Source organism: Lampetra fluviatilis, chromosome 25 (genome assembly GCF_964198595.1).
Source record: "Lampetra fluviatilis chromosome 25, kcLamFluv1.1, whole genome shotgun sequence".
NCBI classification, from domain to species: Eukaryota; Metazoa; Chordata; class Hyperoartia; order Petromyzontiformes; family Petromyzontidae; genus Lampetra; species Lampetra fluviatilis.
Window position 1 is genome coordinate 6,776,682 of NC_136299.1, and position 19,401 is coordinate 6,796,082.

General features: G+C 55.0%; 1 protein-coding gene across 2 annotated transcripts in view; it reads right to left on the reverse strand.

Moving 5' to 3' along the window:
* Positions 1–3,810: 3,810 nt before the first annotated feature.
* LOC144941727 (transcription factor p65-like) overlaps positions 3,811–19,401 on the reverse strand; it is a 29,786-nt gene continuing 14,195 nt past the window's right edge. For both annotated transcript variants that reach the window (XM_078868123.1, XM_078868124.1), the window contains exons 2-9: positions 13,284–13,432; positions 12,730–12,878; positions 12,317–12,405; positions 11,980–12,108; positions 10,732–10,836; positions 9,983–10,198; positions 9,175–9,255; positions 3,811–8,512 (exon numbers count right to left, since the gene is read on the reverse strand). In XM_078868123.1, the coding sequence (XP_078724249.1) occupies positions 7,881–8,512; positions 9,175–9,255; positions 9,983–10,198; positions 10,732–10,836; positions 11,980–12,108; positions 12,317–12,405; positions 12,730–12,878; positions 13,284–13,432 (1,550 nt within the window). In that variant the 3' untranslated portion in view covers positions 3,811–7,880. The remainder of the gene's footprint in view (positions 8,513–9,174; positions 9,256–9,982; positions 10,199–10,731; positions 10,837–11,979; positions 12,109–12,316; positions 12,406–12,729; positions 12,879–13,283; positions 13,433–19,401) is intronic.

Below are 19,401 nucleotides of genomic sequence, written 5' to 3' on the forward strand. Positions count from 1 at the left end.
ACACACACAAAGACAAAGATCCCCCATATAGCCATAACAGACTGTTGGGGAGAGTGGTGTTAGCGAGCACCTATGAAGGCCGGCACGGCACACGAGTGGGTGGCCAACACCACGCCCGGCCGCCTTTTTCTCCCCAGTGGTGAAGTTTACACACTACACCAGGTACTCATTTGAGGCTGAGTCGACCTATGGGAGGCCCAGGACCGGTTCAGATAGTCGTTCCTGGCGTTGGTGGCCGTGAGCGGGAATCGAACCTCAGGTCGCCGGGTTTGTAGCACAGCGCGCTAACCGCTACGCCACCGCTCCCCCGCACACAGGCACGCGCACCCACGCGAAAACAAGGACAGGCACTCGAAGAACTACACACGCGCTAAGTGAGGAGGGCACCATAGGAGGTGGGGTATCATCACCATCACCCATTGTAGATACCGCGACCCTCACGCACTGCAGCTCGGGGCGCCAGAACAAAGGGGCATTTGGGATACTCACCGATCGTAATTAAGGTCGCGATTTCCCACCAGATACAAAGTTCAAAAACAATGCAATACTGTATAGACGATATAAAAGTTCACTAACACAAACTCATCCATCCGCTTTACTCAATCATTCATCCACTCATTCATCTACTCACCAATCCATTCATCATTCCTCACCCAACCACTCATTCGCTCTTTTATTTAACTCAACCTCAACATCATCTATTATTGATAACGCACCTTCCACCCAATGCATGTCGGGACGCCAGCTTAAAGGGGCATTTGGGATAATAACTCGGTGAGAGCAGAGGCAAAATAAAAGTTAATAGACAATGCAGCATAGGCAATTTACACAACACACCAGCATGAAAAATGCTCATACCGGTTTTCTTGTATTATCTTAAGCGCTTCGAACAAAGGGGCTCTATGAATATCACGTAACATATCGGACAACGGACCATTTAATGGAACAGTAGGGTTTACAGGAGTTGCTTAGAACAATATTGTTGGGCCGATCATGGGGAGGGGGGCTGGGTTTGAGGCCCGGGGCAAACCCCAGTGTGTGTGCCCCCCGACGCCTTCAAACTAAACTGGTAGGTATTACTTCTGACACCGTGACGTTGAAACGCGAGCCCCCCCCTCCCAAGCGCGGGGCCCGGGACGGTCGCGCCGATTCGCCGTAACCTAGAAACGGCTCTGTACACATGACTAATACACAACTAGAACTATGTACAATGTAAATCTAGCGAGCGTTCAAATATACTGTGAATACGTTAAGCACGCCACTAGTGAGAGGAACTCGCACATGCCATATGCAATGGCATTTTAAACACGGCATCAAAGGGGAAATGGGTAACCCTGCAAAGCCGCCATTCACTCACTCACTCACCTACTCACTCACCCCCTAACTCACCCCCTAACTCACCCTCTCACTCGTCCACTCACTCACCCACCCACTCACCTACTCACTCACCCACCAACTCACTTACTCACCCACTAACTCACCCACTAACTCACCCACTAACTCACCCACTCACTCGCTCACTTACTCATACACCCACTCCCTCACTCACCTACCCGCTCACCCACCCAAAAACTTACTCAGTCGGAATGCGCCCGAACTCGACAGATCCGGGAAGCTAAGCAGGGTTGAGCCTGGATGATGCGCGAATGGGTGTGGAGCGCCGTGCACAATGAGACAGACACAGCAGTGTGCGATGATGTGGGCAGCAGAGGGCAGCGCAGTAAACACCCCCCCCCCCTCCGTGTCCCATATCTTTATCCACAATAGTGGTGCGGGGTATGGCGTGGTGGTGGTGGGGGGGGGATTCTTTGATCCACCAGCGGATTGACACCAACGCTTTGTGTGGTTGTTGTTACCCTCATCTCAGCCAGCCGATCCCATTGCACCCTGGGTCTGTCCCGTGACCTCGTGCCAGCGGGCGTTCGACACTCCACGCGTGTGGCACTTAAAAGTGCACCTGGCCTGGCACCACAAGCGTCGTGGTGACGTCTCGGCCACTTAGTGGTGAATGGCGGTTGTTGTTAAGCCAAAAAGCCCGGAGCGGTGCGGTATAAACCACACACACACACGTGGTGGCTTTTGATTGATGCGTAACAACAATGTGAGTTGGTGGCAGGATACGGGAATGAAAACATCTCACAGTTTGTACACTTCTCATAAGGCTAGCAGCAACAGCAGCAGCAGCAGGATGGCAGTCTTCGTGCGTGGTGACGCCGAGTGGATCTCATGCGTCAGGTGAAAGAAGAAGCCGTGAAGACAAGTGACAGCAGCAATATGCAGCAGGGCAGTGTGAGGCAGAGGTCGCAAACGAGTTTTGATTCCTTATCCGTACCCGTACCCGGCCGCACCAGGGTCGCAAATGGGTACCCGTACCCATACCCGGCCGGGTACAGGTAGCCGTATCGTACCCGTACCCTGCCCGAAATGAGTGACAAACGGTGACTCACCAGTGACTCACGGCCTACCCGTACCCGTACCCGGCCGCACCAGGGTCGCAAACGGCTACCCGTACCCGGCCGGGTACGGGTAGCCGGGTATAGGGTAGGGTACGGGTATCGGGTACCCGGTTGCGACCTCTGGTGTGAGGAGATGAGAGTCAATCAACACACTTCAGAGTATACTTTGATAGTGCCGCTGTCTTTGAGCTGTGTACGCCTTTTGGCGTCCTCTGGTCGAGCACCAATTGGGTCGAGGCTCAAAAGAAAGCCGTCCCTTGGTGTGGACCAATCAGTTTCAAGGACAATGCCACAGATATTATCATCGTGTGTTTTTGGTTGCATTTGACTGCAAGCATTGTGGTTAATGCAGACATGAATCCTTGTAAAAAGGTTTCAGTTTTGTTGCCAGAAAAAAGGGGAAAACCCCTATTATTATAATAATACTTTAGAGTACTCTACTGCAGTTCGCCCCGCGAAGGTAACCTCGGTGGATTCGTGGAATGGTTGCGATTTTTTTTTTTGTCCGGCGGCTGCTTTCATCCAGCAGTGGACTGAACATGGCTGACGGATTGCACCGCATAAAACAACAACGCACGCGTGGACGTCGCGATGTGCGTGGGCGAATCGAGACGCGAGGAAGGCGTTACCCTCATCCGTCTCACCGAGCCCCAACTCTACCCACTGACCCTGACCTGCGATCACCAACGCCAACTCGCTAAACCTCGCCCCTCACATCCCTCGCCCCTCGAATCCCTCGCCCGTCTCCTCGAGCCCGGTCCTCGACTCTTTACCCTCGACAACCCCGGCGCTTTGCGGTGTCCCGAGAGACGCGCAACCGTCACGAATGCCCAGTGGTTCACGGGTACACATACACCGCACACACACACCCCACACACACCGCACACACACACACCCCACACACACCCGACACCCCACACACACCCACACACCGCACACACACTCCCACACCCCACACACACACCCCACACACACCCACCCCACACACACACCCCACACACTCACACACACCCCACACACCCACACACCCCACACACACCCCACATCCTCACACACACACACACCCCACACACACACCCCCCACACACACCCACATACACCCACACACCCTCACACTCCACACATCCTCACACACCCCACACACACCCCACACACCCCACACACACCCCACACACACACACCCCACACATCCACACACCCTCACACTCCACACATCCTCACACACCCCACACACACACACCCCACACACACCCACATACACCCACCCACACATCCACACACCCTCACACTCCACACACACCCACACACACACCCACACACACACCCCACACACACGACGCGCACACCCCACACACACTCACACACCCCACACAACCTACACACACCACACACACACAGAGCCACACACACACACATAGAGCCACACACACAGAGCCACTCACACACAGAGCCACTCACACACAGAGAGCCACCACCGCTTTAGACACAATTGGGGGGGGGGGGGCTTTCCCATGTTTCTGCGGTAAATCGCACGAGATGAACAACAATGATGGCGCCGAAGGTAACCTTGGCTGGGAGTCGAACCCTCCACCTTTATACTTCCTCCTCGCTGGCTGGCACCGTGCCAAGTTCCCCATCGCCTGCTTTTGCGCGCAGTAAAACACCGTGGCGGTATAAATAGCACGCCCACTGTACCAAACCCACTGTGCCTCTTCTGCACAAAACGAGCCGAAACAGACAAAAGGGGCCCGTGTCATCAACAGGAAAATATATTATAGGCGACGTTTCGGGCAACGGTCCGCATTCTCTGCTATGTTTACACGCCGCACCGAGTCTTTCCCAATGGTCGAGGCGAACCCCATTTACGCACTGAGACCCCCTCCCGCCCCAGCAGCAGCTCTGGACTGGTTCAGACATCCCTTGTCCACTGATCCAGTTCGCCGTGACAAGGGCCAAGGGGTCAATCGAAATCGGGTCACCGCCATCAACGCAGGCAACGCAACGCACAGGCGCGCGTGGCACACAAGGAACACACAAAAGATCAAAGTTCCCCCCGTGTAGCCCTGCACGGGCTGTTGGGGAAAGTTCTGTTCGTGAGCACACGCATCACAAGGGGGTTGGGGCAGCACCACGCCCGGCCGCCTTTGTCTCCCCGGACCAGATACTAGTCATTTTTAGGCGGAGTTGACCTATGGGGAGGCCCACTACCGGCTCATGTTTATCGGTCGTGGGCGGGAATCGAACTCGGGTGGCCGGGTTCGTAGAGCAGTACGCTATCCACTCCACTACCGCTCTAGGTCCTGGGTCTCCCATAGGTTGACTCAGCCTTAAATGAGTACCGTACCTACATTGAGTGAGGGGTGTATGCATTAGAAATGCAGGAGAGAAAGGTGGCCGGGCGTGGTGCTGGCCACACCCGCCCTCTCGTGTGCCGTGCCGGCCTTCACAGGAAATCGCCAACAGCACACGTGGACACGCACACACACAGCTGCACAGAAGAGGGCAGTTACACGAAACGTCGTATATTATCCGTGTTTAATAATCTGTTCAGTGTTTTTGACATTTGTGTTTTTGCACCACTGGCAACGAAGCATCATCAGCAGCAGCTCATTTGTATCTGGTGAAGTTTCATTGACCTTGGGGCCAGGGTCAGGATAAACCAGCCCGTTCTCGACCCGTCCGGACAAACGTTGCTGGGTAAATTCCGCGACTGACGGAGACAATGCAACGACGTATGACGACGTAGAGTTTGAATACAAGTGTGACAGTTTTGAGTTGAACAGGGAGAGAGGTCTCCGTTTAGGTAAACCGGAGTAACGCCTTCCAATAACATCATTAGCTGGCAGGAAGCGTGGAGTGTTTCACAGGCCAGATGTTGCTGATGATAACACCACCCAGAACAGTCAAAGCTAGACGAGATTAACTATTGGCTCCTTGACGCAGAGGGGTAGATATGTTGTTTTTTTGCGTTAGTGTATCTTTTCGCAACCTCCTACTTTTCACGGTGCGAAATAAGTTCAACAGACATACTGTACATACATCACCACGTGCGCGCGTATTAAATAGTGAATGAGGCCTGCAGACATCTGCGAAGCGATGCTAGCCGAATAACTTAAACATCAAGCGAGTCTACCGCGTATGCACAACAATGAATCAGCTTATAGACAGCGTGGACAGAGACGACCTGAAACGGGGAGCTGCCCCTCCTCTACCGCCCCCCCCCCCACTTCTCCTCCTGCCCAATAGCGAGGGTTTCCCAACTTCCATAGCTCACCAGCCCGCACCACGGCGTGTCAGACACTCCGAGTTCACCAATCTAGTGCAAATCCGTACGAAACGTGCAGCATAGCCGAGGTCGTCACACGCGGCACGCGTCTGATGATTGAAATACAATCGGGCGCTCGCTGCTTCACGCGCGACAAGCTAAAAGGCAAAGGTCACCCCAATGGAATTGTAACAGACTGTGGGGGGCAAGTGCTGTTAGCGAGCACCTAACAAGGCCGGCACTGCACAAGCTGGTGGTGGTGTGGCCAGCACCGCGCCCGACCGCCTTTGGCTCCCCAACGATGGTGATTACACCGAACGCAGGACACGGGGTCCGCAGTGCAGTGCGCCAACCACTGTGCCACCGCTCCCACAACACACGCACACAAGGTATCTGTCTCTCTTAATTCGAATCGGTGCTCTCTACGTCACACGGGGACGAGTTTAGCAATCATCAGGCGCGTGCAGCCTACAACGACTTATTTAGCATTTCCGTTCCACAGTTCCCTCTCTTTTTGTTGCCGAGCAGTCGCCCACAGTTACTCAAATTTAATTTGACCACATCCTAAGTTGGACACCAGAGGACTACGCTGTAGTTCTTGAGAAACTGTCGATGGTTTTTGCGCAATGCGCAGAGGCCGCATTCTGTATCTGCACGTGACTGCGTGTTTGTTTGAAATGTACGGGGTATGTCCACGGCGTGATGTCACAGCACTCAGGCAGAGAGGCAGAGTGCGTCTCCAGGGAGCCGGACGGACGAGAGCTGGAATGGTAGTCGAGAGGAACAACCTTTGACGGCCACAACAAACACCTGCTCATTCGAGACCCAAACATCACAACCTCCTGGATTCCACAGTCCTCCTTTAAGAAGAAGACGTCGGTGGTGGAACCATCATCCGCGTCAGAACATCACCAGCAGGCCGATGCGCACATCTCCTCCGTGAATGCAAAATTAAAGATGCAGTCGAGCGATTGTGGCCATGCAACCGACGCAATGGACCGTGCAGTAAACCCACAGTGGTGCGCGCTCCTTCAACGGATCTAGGAGGAGATACATTGAAACGACACCACACAAAGTCTCTCTCTCTCTGCTGAAGTCCTCTCGTCATGGCCAGCAGCAGAAAGACCTCGACTTTGGCGTCGAGCTCCTAAACCACAACATTGCTGCTGCTGCTGCTGCCATCATCACAATGCAATAATGGAGCCGCAACGTTAACAACAAGACAGTAAATAATCGATTATGGAATCAACTCGCTCCCTGGCCCCAACCAGCCTCATCAGAACAAATATTTGAATCGCGTTGAGCGAGGATTGTTGCACGTCTACAAGCGAATGCGACAACGTAGCTACAGTTAAAGTATGTACACGGTTAACATTTTATGTAACTTGGCAAATATCCTTGAACCGTCATCTTTCAGAGCCCGATCCCCTTACTTGCCCCGATGATGTTTTTTACATACATTCAATGATAAAAAAAACAGTAAAATAATGTCGCCAGAGCATCACCGAGTCTCAAGGCCGCATTCTCAGGAGGGTTCTGCCGCACTCGAATGATTGTCCGCTTCTCGCACTAGAAAACCCATCGCGGTGCAGCTTGCGAGGGTTCACCAGAGGAGGCGCAGCTCCGTAGTCGAGAGCAAAGATGGGGTCCTCCAGCAACCCGCATGCTCGACTGCCATCGTCACCTGGGTGTACGGGGGGGGGGGGTCGCCACCTTTTGGGTACAAAACTCGTCAGGGGAGGGCGGGAGGGAAGACGAATCACGGGAAGAAGAATATCTCACGGATCCTCTGCAGGAGGGGAGCGCCGCGTGGATGGAGACGCCATCTTGGCCGAAGTCATCGTGGCGGCACGGCCTCTTCAATGCTCCCCATCCCTCCGCCAGGTATCCCGCAGCTGGTGCACAGCAGTGACACGAACGGCGACCTCCGTGACCCTGGCCCAGCAGTGTCCACTGCCTCTTCTGAGCTCGTCGCTTCCCCTTGGCCGCCAGACTCATGCCCTTGCGCGGTGCGTCATCGTCCTCATCGTTATTGATATTATTACGCAACTGACAAACACGGGGCCGTGCCAATTCCCGGGAAGTCTGACCGAGCTCCCAGGGGACGGCGAGAGAACGATCCTGGGGGGGAAAGCCGGGACAGGCGGCAACCCGACTACTTAAGCAACAAACTGCTCCGGCACGTTCTCGTCGATGTTCATCAGGTCGTTGTAGTTAATGTGCAGTCGGCCCTCCTGCAGCTCCCTGAGGACATGTTCAGCCATGTGGTCGTCGTCCGCCTCGAACGGCAGAACGTCCTCGAGCAGCGCGAGGTCCATCGCGGCGCGAGCGGCCTCCTCTTCCACCGCCACCTCCGCGGACGGCACCGGCATGGCCACGCCGGCGGGAGCCGGGTCGAGCGTGAGCCGCAAGGTGGCGAGGTCGCCCGCCAGCACGGAGCTCACGGGGCCCGTGTTCTGGGCGAAGATCTCGTCGATCTGCGCCACCTGGTCGTCCGTGAAGGGGGCCTCCGGTGGCGGGGCCACCTGCAGAATGCGGCCCTGGGACATGGTGACGTTGAGGATGGTGTTGGTGGACGTCACCGTGCAGCCCGGGCCGATGAACAGATCCGGGGGGCTCGGGGTTGAGATCGGGGGGCTCGGGGTGGACGAGGAGGTGGCGGTGACGCCGCCGGCTCTGCGCGGATTCAGGCCTCGGGAGGAACTGAGTCTCTTGGAGTAGCGCGTTGCGGGCGTGGAGGGCTTCGTGGGAGCGGCGATGGGGGCCGTCGGGGCGGGGGGCCCCGATGCACCTTCATGCAACGACACGACATCCACAGTTCTTACTCTTGCAGTTATATACAAAGATCCACCGTATAGCCTTTAACAGACTGTTGGGACAAGTGCTGTTAGCGAGCACCTATTAAGACCGGCATGGCACATGGGTTAGTGGGTGGCCAACACAATGCCCGTCCGCCTTTGTCTCCCTAGTGGCGATGTTTACACACTGCACTCGGTACTAATTTGAGGCTGAGTCGACCTAGAGGAGGCCCAGGACTGGTTCAGATAGTCGTCACTGGTATTGGCCGTGAGCGGGAATCGAACTCGGGTCGCCGGGTTAGTAACGCAGCGCGCTAACCGCTGCACCACCGCTCCCCACAAGTTATACACACACGCGCACGAACACGCACACACACAAACGTACCCACAAACGTACGTGTGTGCACACGTACACACGCACACACACAAACGTACCCACAAACGTACGTGTGTGCACACGTACACACGCACACACACAAACGTACCCACAAACGTACGTGTGTGCACACGTACACACGCACACACACAAACGTACCCACAAACGTACGTGTGTGCACACGTACACACGCACACACACAAATGTACACAAGAGTGGATGTGGGGGTACGCGCGGGTGGGGGGTACGCGCGTGGGTGTGGGGGGTACGCGGTGGTACCTGCGTGCATCGATCCGGAGTTCACAAACTCTTGCAGCTGGTAAGGCGTCTGTTTTCGTTTGCGCTCAACTCCAAACGCGTCTGTAGTGGGAAGAACAGAAGACAATAATTTTCTCTCTTTTAAAAATTAAATAATGTATTCCTTGGGCAACGGATGAGTGTTTGTTTGTACACACACAGGCCCGGCTGTTGTGAACCTTCTAGGAGGCGCAGTCGCGAACATAAAGGGGCAGAGAGGGCGCTACCTCAGCGCTGCCCACGCCAAGTGGGGCACACAGATCGCACGCGGCGACGAGGTGGGTTGTGACGAGGTGGGCGATGGTGAGGGAGGTGGTGGCGAGGTGGGCGATGGTGAGGGAGGTGGTGGCGAGGTGGGCGATGGTGAGGGAGGTGGTGGCGAGGTGGGCGATGGTGAGGGAGGTGGTGGCGAGGTGGGCGATGGTGAGGAAGGTGGTGGCGAGGTGGGCGATGGTGAGGGAGGTGGTGGCGAGGTGGGCGATGGTGAGGGAGGTGGTGGCGAGGTGGGCGATGGCGAGGTGGGTTGTGACGAGGTGGGCGATGGTGAGGGAGGTGGTGGCGAGGTGGGCGATGGTGAGGGAGGTGGTGGCGAGGTGGGTTGTGACGAGGTGGGCGATGGTGAGGGAGGTGGTGGCGAGGTGGGCGATGGTGAGGGAGGTGGTGGCGAGGTGGGCGATGGTGAGGAAGTTGGTAACGAGGTGGGTGGTGACGAGGTGGGTGACGAAATGGTCACCGCGCGGAACCAAAATCAACGCGGAAAAAAACAAACGGTGATCGCAGAGTCGCGCACCGTCCAGCTCGGGCTTGTACAGGAAGCTGTGCGGGTCGCTCTGCTGCTGATCCGAGGGGCGCCAGAGGTAGACGGAGACCTTGACTGGGGCGCAGATGCCCTGGTCGTGGAAGGCTGGTGTCTTGAAGACGATGGCCACCTGCTTGTGGACGTCGCCCGTCGAGAAGATGCCCTCGGCCTGCCAGCCGGCCAGCGAGAAGATCACCCGGATGTCATCTGTGCGGCGATGGCGGGGTCGTGGATGGGAGTGGAGGAGGTCGACGGGGGAGTGGAGGGAGGGGGACAGGGGAGCAGGGGAGTTGGGGGGAGAAAGGGGGTAAGGGAATGGATGGGACTGTTTTGAGGATCGCTGTAGCGGAGCGCAGTTGGCCCAAAGCGCCCAGCAACAAACAGCACTGTTGTAATAGATAAGGGGGTGTAAGAACACGTTTGCTGATTTGAGCGAGGTTACCGTTGTAAGTGTGGTGAGTGAGTGTGTGGGTGCGTCAGTGTGTGGATGAGTGCATCAGTGAGTGTGTGGGTGAGTGTGTGAGTGTGTGGGTGAGTGCGTCAGTGAGTGTGTGGGTGAGTATGTGAGTGTGTGGGTGAGTATGTGAGTGTGTGGGTGAGTGCGTGAGTGTGTGGGCGAGTGTGGTCGAACGTAGTATGGGATGAGACGAGACGGGCAGTGTGGTGCAGCAGTTCCCAATGCACTCTGATCTCCATGCCTCCTCCTCAACACATCTCCTCACCGGGTTCCAATTCCTCACCTTTCTGAACCTTCTCGCAGAACAGCATCACCTCGTCTCCTCCGTGCACGCTGCCGTAAGTTTTGTTCATGCGCGTGATCTTCAGTTGAGACGTGCACGTCGCCTCTACGGGGGGAGTCAAGGGTGAGATGCAGGATACACGCGGGTGAGACGCGGGTGAGACGCGGGTGAGACGCGGGTGAGACGCGGGTGAGACGCGGGTGAGACGCGGGTGAGACGCGGGTGAGACGAGGGTGAGACGCGGGTGAGACGCGGGTGAGACGCGGGTGAGACGAGGGTGAGACGCGGGTGAGACGCGGGCGAGACGCGGGTGAGACACGGGATACACGCGGGTGAGACGCGGGCGAGACGTGGGTGAGACGCGGGATACACGCGAGTGAGACGTGGGATACACGTGGGTGAGACGTGGGTGAGACGTGGGTGAGACGCGGGTGAGACGTGGGCCAGACGCAGGTGAGACGCGGGTGAGACGCGGGTGAGACACGGGTGAGACGTGGGTGAGACGCGGGATACACGTGGGTGAGACGTGGGATACACGAGGGTGAGACGCGGGTGAGACGCGGGTGAGACGCGGGTGAGACGCGGGTGAGACGCGGGTGAGACGCGGGCGAGACGCGGGTGAGACACGGGATACACGCGGGTGAGACGCGGGCGAGACGTGGGTGAGACGCGGGATACACGCGAGTGAGACGTGGGATACACGTGGGTGAGACGTGGGTGAGACGTGGGTGAGACGCGGGTGAGACGTGGGCCAGACGCAGGTGAGACGCGGGTGAGACGCGGGTGAGACACGGGTGAGACGCGGGTGAGACGCGGGATACACGTGGGTGAGACGTGGGATACACGAGGGTGAGACGCGGGTGAGACGCGGGTGAGACGCGGGTGAGACGCGGGTGAGACGCGGGTGAGACGCGGGTGAGACGCGGGTGAGACGTGGGATACACGAGGGTGAGACGCGGGTGAGACGCGGGTGAGACGTGGGTGAGACGCGGGTGAGACGCGGGATACACGAGGGTGAGACGTGGGTGAGACGTGGGTGAGACGCGGGGTACACGCGGGTGAGACGTGGGTGAGACGCGGGTGAGACGCGGGGTACACGTGGGATATACGTGGGTGAGACGTGGGTGAGACGCGGGTGAGACGCGGGATACACGCGGGTGAGACGTGGGTGAGACGCGGGTGAGATGTGGGTACCCGCGGGATACACGCGGGTGAGACGCGGGGTTAGGTGTGGGTGAGGCCCCTCACTCTTGTCGAAGATGATCTCGGAGAGGACCGGGGGCAGAATCTGGTTGCTGGGCAGCAGCTTTGCCTGGAAGCAGAGCCTCACGGCCGTGAGGTCCATCTCCTCGGGACGCAGCACCACCCGATCCGACACTGCGGAGGGAGGGTGTGCGGGCGGAATGAATGAATGGGGGAATGAGTGAGTGGGTGCATGAATTAGTAAAGTGTGTGAAGGAATGAATGAGTGAATGCATGAGTGGATGGGCGAATTAATACATTCGTGGGTGGTGAATGAATGGGTGGGTGAATTAGTGAATAAATAAGTGGATCAATGAATGAATGAGAGAGTGATGATGATCACCTTTGAAGGGGTTAATTTTTCTGATCTTATCTTCAGCCGAGCGCTGCACCATCAACTTCTTCACGCATTGAATCCCAACGTTGATAAGCCTGGACCGGCACCACATCATCACCATTATCATCATCACCAGCATCATAATCACCATAATTAGTATAATAACCATTATTAGCATAATCATCATCTTTAGCATAATCATCATCAAATACTACCATAATCATTAGAATCATCATCACATGTGGATAACACTACTGTGCTTGCAGGGATTTTCATGGTGAAGATGATGGTGGTGGTTATGGATGGTGATGACGACGCTGATTGTGGCGATGATGATGATGATGTTGGTGTTTGCTGGTGACACTGATGACTATAATGCTGCTGGTGGGGGGATGATGATGATGATGATGTTGACTCACTTCACGGTCGTGCGGCCCTGGACCACGATCTGCTTGAAGATGCCATCTTCGCAATCGCGGCCCACGAGGCTGTAGGGGTGCGGTCGGTGGGGAGCGTCGCGCATCACCAGGCAAACTTGCACCTCGGCCTTGCCCGTCAAGTTCACCAGCTGCCATCAACCACCACCAACATCAGTGGCATCACAGCATGAGCATTACAAAATCATGCACACACACGAATAAGTACAAAAACGATGATCGTCATCATCGCAACATCATCACAACATCACATCATCATCACTGCAACATCTTCACTTAAGATTGCTTTCCTTCCCCGCACCTCCGATTAGCACGGTTGGCTACGCACGGTGCGAAAGAAGTTCAACATCACTACATCATCACTACAACATCATCACTACAACATCATCACTACAATATCACCACCGGCCTAATAATCCGATGACGCGATGATTACCGTAGATCGCGTGCCCACCACCTCACTGCCTCATCCTCGTGACACCACCCCACCCCCCTCCCCATCGCGTAACCCCCACCCCCCCCCCGCGTGTCCGTACCCGCACGCTGGGGTAGGTTTTGTCGCGGTCCGTAGAGCTGGCGCCGAGCAGGGAGCCCGCGCACGTGCCCTCGGACGGGTAGCGGAACCTCATGCCCCGCGCCTCGGGCTGCTCGACCACCTCCAGAAAGGGGGCGGCAGGGCCGCGACCTGGGGGAGGGTTGTGGAGGGGAGAAGTCGGTGAGATGTGGGGGAGGCGGGGTGGGGGGGGGGACCCCCTCTATCCACGCATGGTTGAGGTGGGGAGGGGGGCACGTACGTCCATGATTCCTCTGAGCGCGCCGTATAGCGTGGAAGCTACACACGCGATCACAAAGATCCCCCCCCCCCCCCGCATATCCTCAACACTGTTTTGAGGCAAGTGTGATGGTAGTGAGTAGCAGCACCTCTATCTCACACTCAACTCATAGGCAGGGCTACATTTCAGCCAGAGCTGCCCTGGGCTGAGCTTCGGAAAATATCCCCCATGGAGATTTGGGAGTACGCACCGTGGACATACAGCCCTTTGTCACTCCACTGCTGGATGCCCCCCCCCCCATTCCTCTAGATTGCACAGACAGGCACTCGGAGATTAATTATATTTGTTGACGCGGGTGAGAAACATCGAGCCTTAACCATGACCCGCGGGAGGGGCCTTGGTAAAAATAAAAATAAGGAAGTTACAGCAAAGAATAAATCACAACATTGCAGACACTTGAGTGGCGAAGTCACTGGAAAAGAACATTGAGACGGTGCACCACCGGCCACTCGGGTGTCACCGTCAGCAGGGGACGTGCGCGTGTATCATCGACACTGCAGCACTCAGTCGCACCGGGCCACCGTCAGCCACACGCGGCGGGGGATGTCGCTTAGTGCGGATCAGAAATACAACGGCCACGTGGCGCGGGGGTTCGCTAATAACCACGTGTGCGAGAGAAGTGGGGGGGGGGAAGAGATATTTAATTGAGGAAGGAAATGGAAAGAGGCTAGCAACACGAGATTACGTCTCACCGTCGCCAGATTTCGCCGTGGGTGACATTCGGGAGAAGCGAGAGAAACGTTATGATGAGATCGGGCCGACCCGCTCGAACTTGGCTTCTGTTAATAAAAGAAAAAGCCTCATCGGTTTCCTCCTCCAGTCTAAAATAACTATTCTGAGGTCACAAGAGGTAATGATGAGCCGATCTGTTATGGAGGCCAGAATGGATTTCGTCGCCCCGCGAGTTGCTTCGTCAAAGCCGAGCGGAGATGGCGACGAGTCTCGGAGGACGTCCGCCGCCGATGGGAGACGGAGCGATGTGAAATCGGCTCGTGTGCGGCTGCCCGCTGCGTGGGATTCTCAGAAAGTCGTCGCGCGATGGCGACCTGATGGCGGAGGCTAGGCGGGAGAGCCTCCTTCATCCAGCGGTGGATTGGACGTTAGAAGTCGTCTCGTGTGTCCCGTTAGAAGTCGTAGTAGTAACGCCGGTGGTCCCTGTGTCTCTCATTCACCCTCCCCAGTCACAACACGTGCTGCCGACCTGCTCTGTGTATTTGCCACGGGGAATATGGCCCCAAAAAGCGCAAGTTTCACATGAGTATTATTCCACCATTGGAACCTCCTTTGCCAGAAGCAACCCCGAGCTCTCATACTCTGATGGTAAGCAACCCCAAGCTCTCATACTCTGATGGTGCATTGTGTTTGAGTTGTGCGTCTTTTGGTGTCATCTGGTCCAACACCATGTGAGACTAGGCTCTAAGGAAAGCTGTCTCGGGTGTGGACCAATCAATTTCAAGGACAGTGCATACATTATCAGAGTTGTGTTTTTTGTTTGCATTCCGACTGCAGGTATTGTAGTCAATGCAAAGATGACTCATTGTAAAAAAAGGTTTCAGTTTTGTTGCCAGATAAAAGGGTAAAAAAACAATTATCATGAGTATTATTATCTGGGCCCACATCGCAATGGCCCACGTGGCGATCCCAACACAAAATCAACGTCAATTCAGATCGAGGTGACTGAATCACAAATAATATGAATGGGTCGCTTTTGTTTTATTAAAGCAAATTGCATCTCAAAACGCTTCACATTTTGATCCACTACACCACACACACCAACAGCCTAAAATCAAAAACATGAACTGCATTTAAAAAAAAGTGGTTAAGAATAAGTAGACCCACAGATGAATAAAATAAAAAGCGGCAAAGGAGGGCACGGAAGTGAACAAAGCATGGACGAGGTGGGGGCTACGTGAAACAAGAGACGTTTTCACTGGACATAAACACAGACCAAAGACAAAAATCCCCCCCATATAGCCTCAACAGGCTGTTGTGGCAAGTGCTGATCGCACTAATGAAGGCACGGCACACGAGGGGGTAGGTGGCCAGGACCATGCCCGGCCGCCTTTGTCTCCCTCGTGGCGATGTTCACACATCGCACCGGGTACTCATTTTAGGCCGAGTTGACCTAGTGGAGATACAAGATGTTGGCATGCCTGACCGTGAGTGTGAATTGAACTTGGGTGGCCGGGTTTCGTAGCACAGCACGCAAACTGCTGCACTATATACACAAACACACATACAACAGCTGCGCAACCACTCCCCACATAAATAAATGTCACTACCATCATCATCAGTACAGTCATGGTAAACGCACCTGCTGGACGAAAACTCTCGCTCACCGTGCGATACGATATACAGTAATCCAGTTGCACCTCCGATTCGCACGATTGGCTTCGTACAGTGTCAAATTAGTTGAACATACAAAAGCTTCCTGCACGTGCCGCGAAATGTCGGACATCCTGTCGGTTGTACAGGAGGCGGGACAGCCTAAATGAGCACATTGTGGGAGAGAGATAAGGCAGCACAATCGCGCCAAATCCAGCACGTTTAAAGTCTTTTTTTTATTTGACCAGGTAAGGCCCACTGAGCATTCAGAAGCGACCTGGCTATTAATGATGGCTCAACGAAGTGCATTATCAGGTGTCAATTTTTAGCAGCCAAATATTCTAAACGCATGTTTCTAAATGTGGAGGGCAAAACTGTAAGGACCAGGAGAAAAATCCACGCGACAAACGATTATAGACACACGCAAACTACAAATATATAGCAGGCGTCGGGTTCGGGATCGAACTCACGACTTCGTGTATACCAGGCGAGGTAGTTAATATCTCGCCACCGTGGCGTCCTCGGTGGTGATGTGGCGATGCTGCTGCATTGCCAGTGTTGCAAAAGCAGTCAACAACACCAAAAAAACACACTCGACACATTCCGTGTCAATTAATTTTCCATAATTTAAAACATTTTGCACGTGCTGTGAAGGGCCATTGTCCGAAACGTCGCCTATTATTAATGAATGTGTTGAGTGGTGTTTTTGTGGACATTTTCGGAGCAGAGTCAGACCAGGTGACTCACTTTTCTCTAGGTCAGTGGCCGGCAACCGAAATAATGTGCCATTTTTGTTGAATTTGGTAAAAAAATTAAATATATATTCCAAAAGGCACAATGCATGTGAATACGAAGCAGTCCTTAAAGAGCCACGTGCGCCTCCGGACCTGCAGGTTGCCGAGCCCTGCCATATGGCCATTCATTCGTAGGGGACATGAGAAAAATATTGACCGAGTATTGTATTGTAAAAACAAAGGCATATGCCGTACATACATCAGCGGGGAATGCATTGCAGGTTTCCCTCGCTTTGTGCGATTTCTTGGAGCTGCGGCTAATCGATTTCTACCAAAAATTCGCGTTTGAATCCACTCCCCATGCGGCTATGCGGTCGGCCGTGGAACAACATTTTGTGAACCGTGTGTGTGTGTCCTGCGTGTGTGTCCTACGTGTGTGTGTCCTGCGTGTGTGTCCTGCGTGTGTGTCCTGCGTGTGTGTCCTGTGTGTGTGTGTCCTGTGTGTGTGTGTGTCCTGCGTGTGTGTCCTGTGTGTGTGTGTCCTGTGTGTGTGTGTCCTGCGTGTGTGTGTCCTGCGTGTGTGTCCTGTGTGTGTGTCCTGTGTGTGTGTGTCCTGTGTGTGTGTGTCCTGCGTGTGTGTCCTGTGTGTGTGTGTCCTGCGTGTGTGTCCTGTGTGTGTGTGTCCTGTGTGTGTGCCCTGTGTGTGTGTGTCCTGCGTGTGTGTCCTGTGTGTGTGTCCTGTGTGTGTGTGTCCTGCGTGTGTGTCCTGTGTGTGTGTGTCCTGTGTGTGTGTGTCCTGCGTGTGTGTCCTGCGTGTGTGTCCTGTGTGTGTGTCCTGTGTGTGTGTGTCCTGTGTGTGTGTGTCCTGCGTGTGTGTCCTGTGTGTGTGTGTCCTGCGTGTGTGTCCTGCGTGTGTACCCCGTGTACAATGTGTGCGCTACTCGGCAGGCTTCTGACCTCCTCGCGTGGTTTCGCTTTTTTGCGTCCTTTTGTTTTGAAACGCATCTACTACCCCTACCACGAAACCAAGCGAGGGTAACCTGTATTCACCCTCTCAGCTTGGCTGACCACACGCGGTCATTGCACTCTCAGGTCCCGTTGAAATGAACGGAAATGAAGCGTTGCAGTGATAACTTAGCAAAGAGAAGCCGCGTAATGGCTGGGCAGAGGTCGCGTGGGCATCGTTCGGCGAACGATTGCAGAGACGGCGGCGGTATCCGTTGGAAGGTCACGGATGCCCAGGGACACGCGGACACACCGGTGGTCTCGAGTCGAGTGAACCCGGAGCAGGCGATATTGAAGGCGCTCCGGGATCAATACCGAGGCGACGCGGGCAGTGATTTTGTAAATCTGAACTTGAAGATTTTTAAAAATGGAAAAGTCGCACGTGGACGCATTGTTGACGTAGAGGCTGTTGTCGAAGAGTGAAAAGTGCGCAAAGCAGCAGGAAGTTTGAGACGCACGCGGGGAATGAGATTGTGGGACTCAGAAAGAGGACACGCGCGGGTTTATTGCATCATCCAAACTATGAAGCGAGTGGCTGGTCACGAATAACAAGAACCACAGCCACCTCGAAGTGACTGCCAAAGGATGGAATGCGCTTCCGCCGTGGAGATGGAACGATGCGAAAGCAGCCCGCAAGGGTCGCGAGAGGCCGGTGACGGCATGGGGAGGAGGTATTTCATCCAGCAGTGGATGGGTCATGGCTGATGACATTGACGGAACGCGACTGAGCGCAATGAATCCGTGAAATGGACGCAGACGGCGATGAGAGCCACAATGGCGGCGCGACTCTGCGAGCCATCCCTTTCACTTCCTCCAGCCATGACCCATCCCCTCCCCCACAGCACCGTGGTACCCCCACGACTGCCCCCAGCTGCAATCCCCTACAACTCCCCCCAGCTCTCTCGGGAATCGACGAACTCGGGTCGCCGGGTTCGTAGCGCATCGCGCCAAGCGCTAAACAATCGCTCCCCACAAACACTCACCCCTCCACGACCCTACGGAAAACGCCTTTAACCACGACAACCCGGTGTTGAACCTCGCGTGAGACGAGGGAGCCGGACTTTGATGCCTAAGCAGCTGCAGCCATGTCTCCTCCCTCGGATGAATCGCAACTCTAGGATAGAAACCTCGGCGTGGTGCCCCCCGCTCCCCCCCAGCTGCCCCCCCCAGCTGCCCCCCCCTCCTTCGGCCAATGTTGTTCCTCTTAAAGCTGCACGGGGTTAATTAAAAAAAAAATTTTGAAAGAGAGAGACATTGAACGTACTTCGTAAACCTACTGTACAGGGTGGTCCAGACCGATATAGCTCAGTGGGCATTACCCGGTCAAATACAAAGAGTTTAGTTTTCAATATAAAAGGCGACGTTTCGGGTAATGGCCCCTTCTTCATAGCACATAAACAGAGAGGCCGGTAGAGATACAGAGGGGGTCACATGAGCTGGAGGTCTGCGCGTGTCTACACCACGGGGCCCGATTAATGTGTGTCGTGCACCCTCCTCCAGCCGACGCGGGATGAACGAACTCGTCACGTGGTTCCTGCATTGTAGCAGCAGCAGCACCGCCCGTGCTCTGCTGGGCAGCGATCTCGCAACATTTAACAAAACAAAAACATTTACAAATGGGTACAAATGGCCTGATCAGGATCACATTTTAATAACGTTATATTATGACCGTTTTTTTTTTGGTAAATATGCACATTGACTATTTTACCAGGTAAGGCCCTATGCAGCTCTTTTTTTCAGAAGCGACCTGGGCTTGT